Below are 14,165 nucleotides of genomic sequence, written 5' to 3' on the forward strand. Positions count from 1 at the left end.
CGTTCCAAAGAGCTTTTCTCGCGAATAAACTAAATACCTTCATACCGCAATCCTTCTATATTCATCATAGACTTGTCAAAAACGGTCTCGAGGCACGGGCTAAATGTCGTAAGACTTGTTTTGTAAGACTAAAATTTGATTGTAGCGACCTTTTTACTTTGACTTTATCAAACTGTGATTTTTGCCGGCTCAAGGTCCAATATAATAAAACACTTTTTTAAATATTTCCCAATATATTACAATCTCCTTCGGAGATCGTATTCAGGGGCTTATTGTTGTAGACCCTGAAGACGATCTCCGAAGGAGATTGTAATATATTGGGAAATATTTAAAAAAGTGTTTTATTATATTGGACCTTGAGCCGGCAAAAATCACAACTTGTTTTGTAAGTTTAAGGTGTAGGATTAGCTCCAGCTAATATTTGGGAGTGCTGACCTAAACGGAGTTTATTCCACTTCCGAATTTAGTTCGAGCAGTTAGTAGACCTTTTAAGTATATCTACTAAACTTTGACAAAAAGAGACTGCGAGAGTTTTTGTGGCTTTTAGAAGTGCGAATGATATTAGACGAGTATCGGTGAAATAAATTTACAGCTGTTTTTATGCGGCTTTCCCAAATCCAACCAAAAGCTGGCATACATTTTTATCAAATCTTTTTTAATCTTTCAGGTGCACGTCGCGACGCTGATGGTTACCTCTGGATTACAGGACGTGTTGATGATATGCTTAACGTTTCCGGACATCTTATGTCTACTGCTGAAGTCGAAGCAATACTTACCGAACATCATCGTGTAGCCGAGGCTGCTGTAGTTTCACGACCACATCCAGTTAAAGGTGAATGTCTGTATTGTTTCGTTACACCAAATGAGAATGAAATATTCGATGCAAAACTTGTGTCTGAAGTGAAGAAATTGGTGCGTGAACGTATTGGACCCTTCGCTATGCCCGATGTTATACAACATGCACCCGGTTTACCAAAGACACGTTCCGGTAAAATAATGCGTCGTGTTTTGCGTAAAGTAGCTGTGAATGATCGTAATGTTGGTGATACCTCAACGCTGGCCGATGAGAGTATCGTTGAGCAATTATTCAAGAATCGACCAATAGAAGCTAAATAAATTACACTAGTGTAATAAAGAAGTATGTACGCTCGTGTGGGAGGAAGGACGAGTACAACTACTAAGTAGAAAACAAATTTTAGCAATAGTGTGTTAAAATAATGTAAGTAAAGTAAAGTAAGCAAGCGAATTAAGCAGGAGCGGTGTGAATACTTAGCAGAAGGTAGAAATAAGAATATTTTGTGAGATTATTATTTAGCGCAAATTGCAAAGAGTCGATGAAGTTGGGTCACTTGCTTACGCTTTTACAAAGGTATTGGTGTAAAGTTTAAAGCACAACAAAAGATTCGTAGAAGAAACTAAAAAACGCTTTGCGTCCATAACCACTCACAACATACGCGAGATATTAGCTAGATATTTGTTGCTTAATTTTTAAAGATCACTACGCTATTCACAAAAAAGTAACACCTTCATTTCGAAGACTCAGTGGAATATTTCCCTCCCTAGGCAGTCAGTTCGAAAACGTCCTATCTGAGAATGTTTTTCAAAAACACCCAATTTCAGAATTTCTTTCAAAGACGCCCCAACTGATGTCAAAATGTATTAAATTCAAGCTCAGATAGGATGTTTTTGAAACAAATTCTGAGATAGGATGTTTTCGAAAAGGTAGCCAAGATAGGCAAGATATTCAACTCAGCAGAGCTGGTAGAATCAAGTCCAATAACCATTATCATTACTCAGTAATTGAAAGCACCAATTACCAAGTATAATTACATTTTATTAGTAATTGATATTCAATACACGCATTTTGAATTACTTTTAATTACTTGAAAACTTTATAATACTATGTTCAAACAGAAATATTAATTGAGAAAATTTCAATTTAAATTGAGTGGTGTTCATACAACTCAATTTAAGTTACACAATAGTAATTTAATAACCGATTGGCTCATCGGTACAGCAAAAACATACCTTTGTTAAGAATGTCAAAATGTGCGTGTTGGAATTAGGCGAATGGAATGGAATGAAAACATAAAATTTTGAAATTTTTGTGTGCTGTAAGAAAACGTGTTCAATGTTTGAGTTTGCCATCCTCTTTAGACAATCCCTTCTCTAGTGAAATGAAAAAAATAATATCAGCTGATGAGATGAGCCAACCATATAGTTAAGCCATGCACAACTGACACTTAAATCTACTCAATAAACACACTTTACAAGGTTGCATTTGCAGTTTGAAACAATTTATTACGCATTTTTTAAATTGGCAATTTGTTATTACAATTTATTATATGATAAATTGCGTGATAAATTGCCCAAATGGCATAAATTGCCAATTTGGTGTGTGTTTGTACCCAGTATAAGAAAAAAAAACTTATTCATCGTTAAATAGCAAAAAGAATACATATTACAAACTTAAATATATTTTTTTGTTAAATAAAAAATTGGAGTGATGTTCCTCTGAGCTTCTCTTCCAGTTTGGGTTCGGTCTGTTCGCAAAATTAGAGGCAAAATGAAACTGTCTCAGAAAGATCGAGGAAACATAATACACACCAAGAATTTCATGGCCAGACTGCTGAGTAGCGAACATTCGGTAAGCTCCTCTTTATAGGTCAAGAGGCACCTACGAAAAAGCTTCTCTAAAGCTATTTCTCTCACGTCTGTAATTGAAAGTAGCTATGTTTAGAGTTTTTAGGTACTTAACTAGGTGTTGGGACGATCGCGAGGTTACTGAGGATAGGCGCAGTCCTAGGGCATAATATAATATTAAGCGAGAATTCGATGATCACTGCAGAAAAGCGTGAAAGTCGCGGTCATCACCTTTTATTAGTTCAACAGTCCCACAAACATTGTGAAAAACATTTTTGAGGGTCTTTCATTAACGTGAGGTTGCATTTTAGTAATAGAAGGTTTGTCGGACGTCCATAGCTACTGCAGTACTGGTTTCATAAAACTCGTATGCGACCTCTTGGAAGGTTAAGAATTAATGCCCGAATATTCAGGGTGTTCAGTTCCCAATAGTTACGGTTAAGGCAAAATCCGGTTTTTAATTCAATAAAAAATTTATTTTGAAACTAAGAAAATAAATTGAAATATGTCATTTTGAAAATCATATTAGAGGGTCAAGCTAATTATTGTATTGAACGGAAGTAAAATTTTCTGATTTCTCCATCTAAAAATCATTATAGTTCCATTACCCTAATTCGTTGGTCTCTTTTAGTTGACCAGATATTAGCAAATAATTGAAAGTATTTGAAACAATAGATGAGGAATTGAAAAAAGTTTATTCATTACCAAGTACAGTAGACGTTCACAAATTAGAACCACTTTGTTTTTAGGGTGACTCAAATTTCTGAAAAATTCTAATTCCTGGACGTTTTTTTATGAAACTTTAAAAAAAGTACAATACATATGACATGTTTTTTCTTAAATATACATAAATGTATATATACGCTAAATCAAAAAAAGATCCAAAAAACAAAACCTCCAATTACAATAATTGTATTTTTTCATTAAAAATACATAAAAGATCGATGGAAATACATTAAAAAAAGCCAAAAATGAATCAAAAAATTCATAAATAATATCCCGAGATGTGCAATGATTTTTTTTTAAGGCTTATGATTCGTATTAGAAAACACAAATTGATGATTTATTCGATTTGATATAGCTGATTGCAGATGGCTGATTCTAGGCTAACTGCTTCCCTCGAACACATTTGTCAAGCTTTTCCTAGATCTGAACTTTGGTTTCCAGGGACAAGGTATTTTTATTGCGTTTATTTGGCATTTCAGCGAATTGCTTTTAATTTTAAACAAACAGCGCCAACACACGTGCACGCCTATCACGCAAAAACTAACAAAAACTGTACAGAACCGCGACGAAAATCCAACGACTACGGAGCGTAACATGAATATATTGGGAATTTCCCTTTTTATATCTATTTTGCAACAATTTCAGATCGTGTAATGTATTGAAAAAATTGATTCTAATTTCTGGACATTCAAATTACTGAAGGTTCTAATTTGTGAGCTACTACTGTACCATTAAAAACTAATTGTACTTGATAATTACATTTTTTTATTACCAAATACTTGTAATTGACTAATTACCAGTACCAAGTATATTCATTACTGCACAGCTCTGCTACTCAGCCATCGAAATAAAAATAAAAAAACTAAAAAAAAGTAAATTATATAAATTTGTTGATCATTATAAATTTAGTTTTTTTAATTCCAACATAATCGTACTATTAAAAATAAAAACTTATACATTCGATATTTATTTTTATGAGAAATTAAAAATTCATTCAAATTGGCGCACACAAAAAGCATGATACTTTATAGCTAGTTTTTTAAAGCTTATTTACAATTTACATACATACACATATGTATGTATACATGTATTGTTAAATTGAATGCACTATGTTGTTAATTGCATAATGAAGTCAATATTTAAGTTTTAGTTTTTGTTTTTAAAATTAGTTATTGTAGATTTTAAATGTGATACATGCATACATAATTTTTTATGTATATTATCATACATAAATTAGTTATATTTACGAATTGAAATTGTAAAACTAGTTTTATGAGCATATATATTAACCTGGGTCGATTTGTATGGACGAAATTTAACCGATTTTGCGCCATCGATTTTGCTATAGGATTTGGGCTCAGGAAAAATAAGTTCCACTACGCATACCCAAAAAAATAATATTCCGTCCTGCAAAAAAAATTGCGAAAGAGTAAATTTTTCGACCAAAACACTCCCCAAAAACCCAAAAAATATTTTTTTTTTTTTTCAAAATACTGTTGTAAAAACGTTGGCGATAACAGTTTTTTGAAAAAAAAATATATTTTTTGGGTTTTGGGCGAAAAATTTACCCTTTCGTCATTTTTTTCGCAGGCTCGAAAATTATTTTTTTGGGTATGCGTAGTGGAACTTTTTTTCCTGAGCCCAATTCCTATCGAAAAATCGATGGCGCGATATCGTCTAATAAATCGACTTAGTCTAATATACATAAATATATTAAATACATAACAAAACACATTAAAACACAAAACATATATATGTAGTTTCCGTAAAGTAGACACATACTTACATACATACAAAAACCGATATAATCACATACAACTTTAAGGCGTGGTTTTTAATTACAAGGTCATCAACTCAGTTTGTCAGTTAAACTACGCTTAAACTAAGGCACGGTTTTTAAGTAGTTGGTTAAGCTAAGCTTAAATCAAACGTGCTTAAACTCTAGTCAAATTTAAACTCCAGAACAGTTTTTCAGTCACAGTATAAGTCCGCTTTCGGTTAGGCTTTTTTGCACAGCAACACAAATCACACACAGAAGATTGCGCATTGCGCATGTAAACAAAAAAACAGCTGTTTTTTATGGGCAATTCATACGCCATTTTCCTTTAGCTCTTGTTTTTTCCCTCTTTCTTTCATTCGCTCAAGCAGTCAACTGTGACGTAGATGCGCAGAACGAATCAATTTTGAACTCGTGAATGCGCAATCTTCCGTGTGTGATTTGTGGCACAGCAACACAGATTTTTCATTATCTTGCTAATTTGCAGATGCTGTAACAGCTGACTTTTGTTTACATAAGTATTCGGCGCCATTGCTGAGAGAAAAAACCATTTGATCGCTCAAAATTAGCACACACATACAAACATCACTAATGTCCATATTACGGAAATCTTTAGGGAAATTTAATTTAATTTTTAAACAGACATAAAATGTTATAATTTTGGAATATATAGCATCTAGGACACCTCAATTGCAGTGATTGAAAGAAAATTTTTGGTTATACTCAAGTATTTATTTATTTTTTCTAAATGTATCTTTAATATTGATACAATGTTAGAAGGTTTATTGATCCAATGCAACTCTGCTCTTTCTACTGTTCTTCATTCCACTCCATTCGAGTGTCCCCTTTCACTGAATTCGAGTGCCTTCCACCCTATTCGCAACATAACCTCAATTTAAGCTGCCAAACTATATAGTAAACAATGGAAAAAACGCTGTGATCACAACAAAAGTAAACAGAAGCAGATGAAGCGGGTGGCCCTCACTACGCTGGAAGCATGGCTCAATTATATGGTTGGCTCATCTCATCAGCTGATTTTATTTTTTTCATTTCACTGGTATAGGGATTGTCAAAAGGAGATGGCAAACGCAAAATTTAACCAACACATTGACAGTTATTTTCTGCCGTGGTGATAAATTGTTTATAAAAAAAAAATGGTTTCACATCACTTTAAGGTATTTTTTTAGTGAATGCATCTAAGTTAGCGCATTATTTTCCCACAACATACAAGAATTGCAAAGTTTTATGTTTTCTCTCCATTCCATTCGCCTAACACCAATACGCAGATTTTGACAATCTGAACAAAGGTATGTTGTTGCTGTAGAGATGAGCCAACTATATAGTTGAACCATGGCTGGAAGGAATAGGTGGACAACAGGTTTAAACACTCTTGGCGTGACCATAATTTGTTTATTTTAGCATCACTATGACCTTTTTCGTCAGAGGAAATATTCTTTTTTTTATACTTAAATGTAACAATCATTAGGGGGACTCATGTAACCGTATAAATGCCTTATAAAGTGTGTAAACGTATAAATTTATCAAGTGCGTAAACGAGCTGTCACATTTTGTATGAAAAATCATTTACACAATTTGTATAAATTTACGCGCACATTTCATTGTGTAAACGCGGTAAACTCAAAGGAATGCAACCTTGCAGACATTACAGCAGGCATTTTCATCAGAAATCTCCAACATCAGCAAGTAAAGGCGTTTTAGTTTTGATTTTTCACTTAATCTTGGCATTCTTTAATTTTTATAACAATCAAAAAAATTTTGTTTGGCAATAATACAGCTGATAAACAATCAAGTTTATCAGGAGTATTACTAGGTGCGTTCATATAACTGCATGTGTAAATGGATATAATTTTACACCTTATAAGTTTATATGCTTTCATGAGTCCCCCTATTGTTTACCATATAGTTTGGCAACTTAAATTGAGGTTATGTTGCGAAGTGGAAGGCAGTCGAATGAAGAACAGAGTTGCATTGCATCAATATACCTTCAATCTATTGAAGGTAAATGTAGAAAAAATATTTAAATACCTGAATATAAGCAAACTTTTTCTCCCTGCAAAGTAGGTGTCCTTAATGCTATATTATAAGAAATTATCACAATTTATGACTGTTTAAAAATGTAACTTGAATTTTTTTTTAAAGATTTTCGTAATATGGCCATTACTGATGTTAGTGTGTGTGTGCTAATTTTGAGCGATAAGCTGCGCCACTCGGTAAGGTTTACAATGGTAACAATAGTGTAACTTTTGAATGCGTTCAATTTAATATTTTGCAAACAAAACAAACAAGAACGTCAACAGCTGATAGGTTAACTAGAGTTCAGCCCCACAAATCAAACACACAAGATTGCGCATTGCACATGTAAACAAAAGATCAGCTGTTTTTTATGGGCAATTTTTACGTCATTTTCCTTTAGCTCTTCTTTCTTTCTTTCATTCGCTGAAGCTGTCTAGTGTGACGTAGCTGCGCAGAACGAAGCAATTTTGAACTCTTGAATGCGCATTCTTCTGTGTGTGATTTGTGTTCAACCCTGCCGGATCGACCGCTTAGGTTCAGTTTAAGCATCAGTCAAAGTGACTGGAAAACCGCATAATAAGCTTAAGCCTAGTCTAACTGAAGAACTGAGTTGAACTTGCACTGAAAACCGGATAAAATTATGCAGTTTTTCAGTAAACTTTAATTAAAATTTGAATTAAGCTTAAGCGGCCAACCAAGCATACCCCTAAGGCGGCTTTAACCTGTGACTGAAAACTATTTGTGTGGCTCAAAATTGACTAGAGTTCAAGCAAACTTAGCTTAAGCTTATCAAAACCAACTAGTGAAAACTGGGTTTAAGGCCCTGACAAGCTTCTCGTTGGCTAGATTTTTAACCTTGGGCCGTTTATATATGTAAAATTTTACTGCCCTTGCAGTTGAAGCGCTTGAAATGGCAAGGTTAAACCATATTAAACTTTAACTGGAGCTTTAAGGGCCAATTAATGGTAATTTATTCATAACCAGATAAACCAGCTGATCGAAGCAACCTTATGGAAATCAATGTAATCGATTAATGGTGTCATAACATAACGCTAAAGCCATAATCATACCATAGCCACCCAATTAGTTTTTGGTTTTTCGCCATATCCATAACCTAAAAATATTTGAGTTGGAGAATTTATTAACTTTTTTAGATTTTCTTTATTGTTTTGGATACATTTTGACTAAGACACTTAGTTTTTGTAGTATGTGGTTGTAATTTTTTGGGTTTTCTTCATTTTTATGAAATTTTCACGATTTTTAGGTTAAGGCACCAATAACTGATGCCAATTTGATATGGATAAGTAAAAATATGGTTATGACTATGGCGTTAGGGCTAAGGAAGTTTAATTGGCCCTTTAACTTGCATGATAAAACGGGAGTCATTGGTGCCGTATGTCGTATCGCTGTAGTCGTATCCCTAACGTAATCAGCTGTTTATCGTTACGATGGTAAACCAAAAATCAAATGGTTGGCTACGATACGGTTACGACCTTAGCGGCACCAATAATCGATTGCATTGATTCCCATAAGGTTGGTCGAATCAGCTGTTATAAGGTTACCGATACGGCGATAAACCGCCAATGTCTGCAGCTTAAACCTAACCAACTATTTGGTAACATGGTGAGTATTACAATCATACATACATGTGTGCTCATTCCCATAGTGTTTACGGTGACCATCTGTCTTTTTTGTGCGAAATTAATCGGTGGATATTACATCTAAAATTAGATAATTTACAAATCAAAACTTTCGCTACAACAAAAGGGTCCCAAAGCCAAATTTTAGGCCCAAGCAAGACCCCGATATGACAAAAAAAAAATTTGTAGCAAAATCGCGATTAAGCTGTTTTAGCAGATGTAATGAAAATGTATATCCCTAATTTTTGAATAGGCTAACCCTCCTGATCATAAATAATAAAATAGTTCAAAAAAGCTTTTCTAATTGGAAATTCGTATGGAGATGTCATTTCAAAAACCTATTTTATTATATATACATATTGATTAGGGGGGTAAATACTTTAACATAACTAATACATGATTCAAGGTTCGATTCGAGCTCAAGGCCAGAACTATATTTTTTTTCTAATGATAATTATTGTTATTTTTTAATTTTTCTAAATTTCAAAAATTGTATTTTGTTTTTGGAATAGTAAGTAGAAAATTTTTCAGACAACCTGCCATAGCTGCGCAGATAGATCCATTTCGAAGGGTGCTAAGCCTTCATCATCAGTACGCTTTAGGCACGCTGCGCCCTTCGAAATGGATCTATCTGCGCAGCTATGGCAGGTTGTCTGAAAAATTTTCTACTTACTATTCCAAAAAAAAATACAATTTTTCAAATTTAGAAAAATTAAAAAATAACAATAATTATCATTAGAAAAAAATTATTGTTCTGGCCTTGAGCTCGAATCGAACCTTGAATCATTTATCAATAGGCCGATAAAGACAAAAACAATTCATAACTAATACATTTTTCAATAGTAGAGCTATTTTCACACGACAAATCTCCCCTAAAATTTGTATGTAAACTAAAAATGAAAGCCTTCATATAGAGGTAAATACGTCATATTTTTTGTTTATGAAAAAAAAAAAACAATACTTGATAGCATGCACATTTAAATCTATGTAGAGTAAAGAAAATAAGAGTAGCTGTTCATTAAGCCTGTTTTTACGGCCAAATTGTTCCAGGAGCAACTACCTTTGGCACTACCTTAAGGACGACATTGTCGGCATTGAAACGGATTTTTCCAGCCATAAATATACAAATAAATCTGTCACACACTAAACTTTTTTTGGGATTCAACTTAATGTGCATTTTTATTCAGTTCAATGTTTGCATAAAATTTGAAAAATGAATTTTTGTATTTTGTTTTCAGTGAATAATATAGTGCTCCGTGATATACTAAGCTGCCCCTAAGCAGTCCCTGCCCAAAAGTTTGCCGAGTTGCTGAACATTGGAGTGCCGTATGGCGCACCAGAAGCAGAACGCATAGTGTGACATGCAACATAAAAATATTTGCAAAAAAAAAAGTTGGTCGTCCCGTGCAATGCAGCTCGGCGTGCTCTTACCTTAATGATTTAAGTCAGTGCATCTACTTTAAAAGTCTTTTCTTTTCTTCGCAAGTTGTGCTACGATTGCTTAAAGGTAGGTAATAATTATGCAACAACAAAACTTGTGACAAAAGACATGGAACCTGGTTCTAAAATACATGGATAACCCTTTGTAAGCTTAAATTTATGAAAAATGATCACCGTAACAATGTTGTCTACCAAATTTATCGTGAACATCACTGCTGTAACTTCGTCAACTTCACCGAGAAGAAAATAAAAAGTAATTATGGCGTTTTCTTGATCACTTTGTATTTGATAAATGTGCACGCATATATATTAGAGTGTACCAAATTTAGGTGATTTAGTTTGCGTTAAAAATCTAGAACAGCGGTCGACAGCTAATACATGTACAAAAATATCGGGAGGGGTGTCAAAAGACGCGTTTTAACCTTAGTAGGTAATAATAATCTGAAAGCTGAAAATAAAAAAAAATTACCTCGGTGGCCGTGGGATACACCTTTTATCATGTATGGCCTACAGACGCCTTTATAAAAAATTTGCCTATGTGGGTCCAGTATCGGTTCGGAGATCAAAATAAAATTCGTAGATTTTCTACACAATTTTTTCCCTGTGTGCAACAAATTCTTTAAAGTAACCATAACCACAAGAAAACTTCCACTTTTTTCAAACATCTCCTGACAGATTTAAATTTCTCCTTTCCGCATTGTTGTTGTTGTTGTAGCGATAAGGCCACTCCCCGAGGGTCTTGGGGAGTGTTATCGGTGTTGATGGTCCTTTGCCGGATACAGATCCGGTACGTTCCGGTAATAAGCACCATTAGGCACCAGCCCGACCATCTCGGGAACGATTTAGTATGGCCACATGAAATCTTCAAGGCCATACCGCCCTCCCACCCCCTAGATCAATGAGGAACTTGGGGTTGCCAGAGTATCGGCTGTTAACGTAACAGGATTCGCCCTGAGGTTGACAATTGGGTTGGAGAAGCTTTATTTTCCGCTGGCAAGCCCTCGAAAGGGTTGCGCTACACAACGCCTTGAATCAATTTGCTATTTTAGTCGCTTACCTGCCGCGGGTAAATTCTAAGGCCTCTAAGCCGCTGGGGAAGTTGTTGCTGAGGTCAAGGCACGTCGTGACACCCCTCCCGATATTTTTGAACACTTATTAGCAGTCGACCGCTGTTCTATGTAGACTTATTCCCTGTTTTCACTGTCCTACTTAAAACCATTCAGAAATAAAAATAAAATAACAACATCTCACATAAATGACACAGGATCGTTAATTTTAGTTTAAATTTGGTAAAAATGAAAAAAAAATTATGTTTTATTTAAAGAATAACAACGGAATGATGCACAATTTATTTATTTTCGCTAGCTTTTTGAGTAGTTTCTACGTACCTTCAAACAAATTTAATACATATCATTAGGATGTAAGATACGATATCAATACGAATAAGGTAGAATTGAATATATATACATGTAAATGTATTAACAAACAAATTAAAAGTGGAATCACGATATTGTGAAGTAATCATACTCAAAACGAAATTAAAGTTAGTTGAGGCTTTTTGGCTCAATTTTAAGCGAGTTGACTGCCAAAAAAGCTGAAACTGCCTATAAGTGCATACTTAATTTCGACTATGAATACATTCTATAGCCGGTCCAGCATAGTTTTCAAATATTGACATATTCAAAAGCGCAAATGTTTTGCGAGACTTACAGCAACAAATACATATCATAGGATCCATGTACAATTAATTTATTAATACAAGAACAAGAGATGTCTCCCAGCAATTGCATTGCTATTTACGAGCCTGGCACTTGTTCTAAGTCGAATCTAGACTAAATACACATTTACATGCTTATTGGAAGTGTAAGTAACGTTTTCATTTTAGTGTTTAAGCATGCTGTTGTTGTTGTTATTGACAAAACTATTTATTTTAATGCTAAAGAAGCATATATACTAGTTGTAAATCGTGCTTATTAATTCGTTAACTATTCAACATACCTTAAATATCAAAAGTATTCCTTTGTTTGAGAAATCAAATTATTTAAGAGCGTTTCTAGTTATTGAAAAATTCTAAATAATAAATTTTAAAAAATGGTATTCATTGATAGTTTAATGCAATCATTTTATGGATGTGAATGTACTTGGCAAAAATATATAAAATATACTTACATATATACCTGCATATAAACGAAATGTTTTTTTATTTATAAATAAGTAAGTACCTATATATTTTCTGCCTGCATTTCAAAGTAACCATTTTTCTGGAAATCAGAGTTACAGTTTTCGCATCAAATGAAATAACCTCATATATGTATGCACCAACATAATCCTTCATAAAATCAAGTATTTGCACACAGACGGCTTATTGAATAATAAAGGCAGTTTTCTACATTAAGACGCTTATTGAGCTCAATCTTCCCTACAAAATTCGAATCTATTATTATTTCATTAGTATCTAATCGAATGCCTAATGAAGTCAAAAGCACAATGCAACTCTGTTGGCAGCGTTCCGCTTCCGTTTCGTTTCTTAGTTTTAGGTGTGTTCAGTGCTTAAAAATGTCATTTGTCAAAGCAAATGTCATTGTCTGCATGGCGGAACGATAAAAGGTGGCCGCATCTAACAGCTGATTATAACCTTTTTTATTTGATTTGATACATCAACTACCGGTGCGGTACGATTTTGACATTTGTCCATCGAATTTACAAGTACATGGAATTTTTTTTGTTTTTAGGTATGTCACCATGCTCCCACCTTGTATCGCTCCGCCATGATTGTCTGTCTCATCCTTCATACTAATCGAGCAGTTACTTCTGTGTGAAAGCAAAAAATTTACGATTTCATTAGCAGGTGAAATGAGATCATTAAGTTTCTGTGTGAAAATAGTATAAGACGCTTATTGAGCTCAATCTTCCCTACAAAATTCGAATCTATTATTATTTCATTAGTAGCTAATCGAATGCCTAATGAAGTCAAAAGCACAATGCAACTCTGTTGGTAGCGTTCCGCTTCCGTTTCCGCTTCTTAGTTTTTGGTGTGTTCAGTGCTTAAAAATGTCATTTGTCAAAGCAAATCTCATTGTCTGCATGGCGGAACGATACAAGGTGGCCGCATCGAACAGCTGATTATAACCTTTTTTATTTGATTTGATACATCAACTACCGGCGCAGTACGATTTTGACATTTTTCCATCGAATTTACAAGTACATGGAATTTTTTTTGTTTGTATGTCACCATGCTCCCATCTTGTATCGTTCCGCCATGATTGTCTGTCTCATCCTTCATACTAATCGAGCAGTTACTTCTGTGTGAAAGCAAAAAATTTACGATTTCATTAGCAGGTGAAATGAGATCATTAAGTTTCTGTGTGAAAACAGTATTACACTGGCATTAAAATCAAGGAACAGTATTTGAAGACACATGGCAACCCGTTGACCTTACGAAACCTGCCAGTAGGAAATGCCGACCAGTAGTGGAGTTCACTAACTTTTTAACGACATTTGCCATCGCTTTATTTGCAAATCGATAACTATAACGATTTCGTTATTCAGTAACTATTTTGTATCGATAATTTGTTTATCGACGATCAGTTGTGTTGTTATATAAACGGCAAGTAAATTGGCTGCGTTAAAAATCACGAAATTTATATTTCTGGCGATTTTAGTTAGAAAAGAAAATCGGAACTTTAACTAAATACTTTCAAACCCGAAAGGTTGCTTTATTTATAAATCGAAGGACATTTGAGTACTTGGCGTACGTTTTATCACAAAATGACGAATTACTAAGTCCATCGCCAGTGGAGAGACAACTTCTTAGAGAAGTAGATAACCCACTCCACTTGAATGCAACAGAGTTTCGAAGGCTGATGATCAATTAAGGGGTACAATAATAATTGGGATATCAACAG

The 14,165-nt window shown here is 34.1% G+C and overlaps 1 protein-coding gene across 1 annotated transcript in view; it reads left to right on the plus strand.

Moving 5' to 3' along the window:
* The window catches only part of AcCoAS (acetyl coenzyme A synthase), a 62,231-nt gene extending 49,796 nt beyond the window's left edge, over positions 1–12,435 (plus strand). Inside the window, exon 6 of the mRNA XM_067786920.1 lies at positions 668–12,435. Coding sequence (XP_067643021.1) covers positions 668–1,116 — 449 coding nt within the window. The 3' untranslated portion in view covers positions 1,117–12,435. The remainder of the gene's footprint in view (positions 1–667) is intronic.
* Positions 12,436–14,165: the final 1,730 nt, after the last annotated feature.

Source organism: Eurosta solidaginis, chromosome 5 (assembly GCF_040869045.1).
Source record: "Eurosta solidaginis isolate ZX-2024a chromosome 5, ASM4086904v1, whole genome shotgun sequence".
NCBI lineage: Eukaryota > Metazoa > Arthropoda > Insecta > Diptera > Tephritidae > Eurosta > Eurosta solidaginis.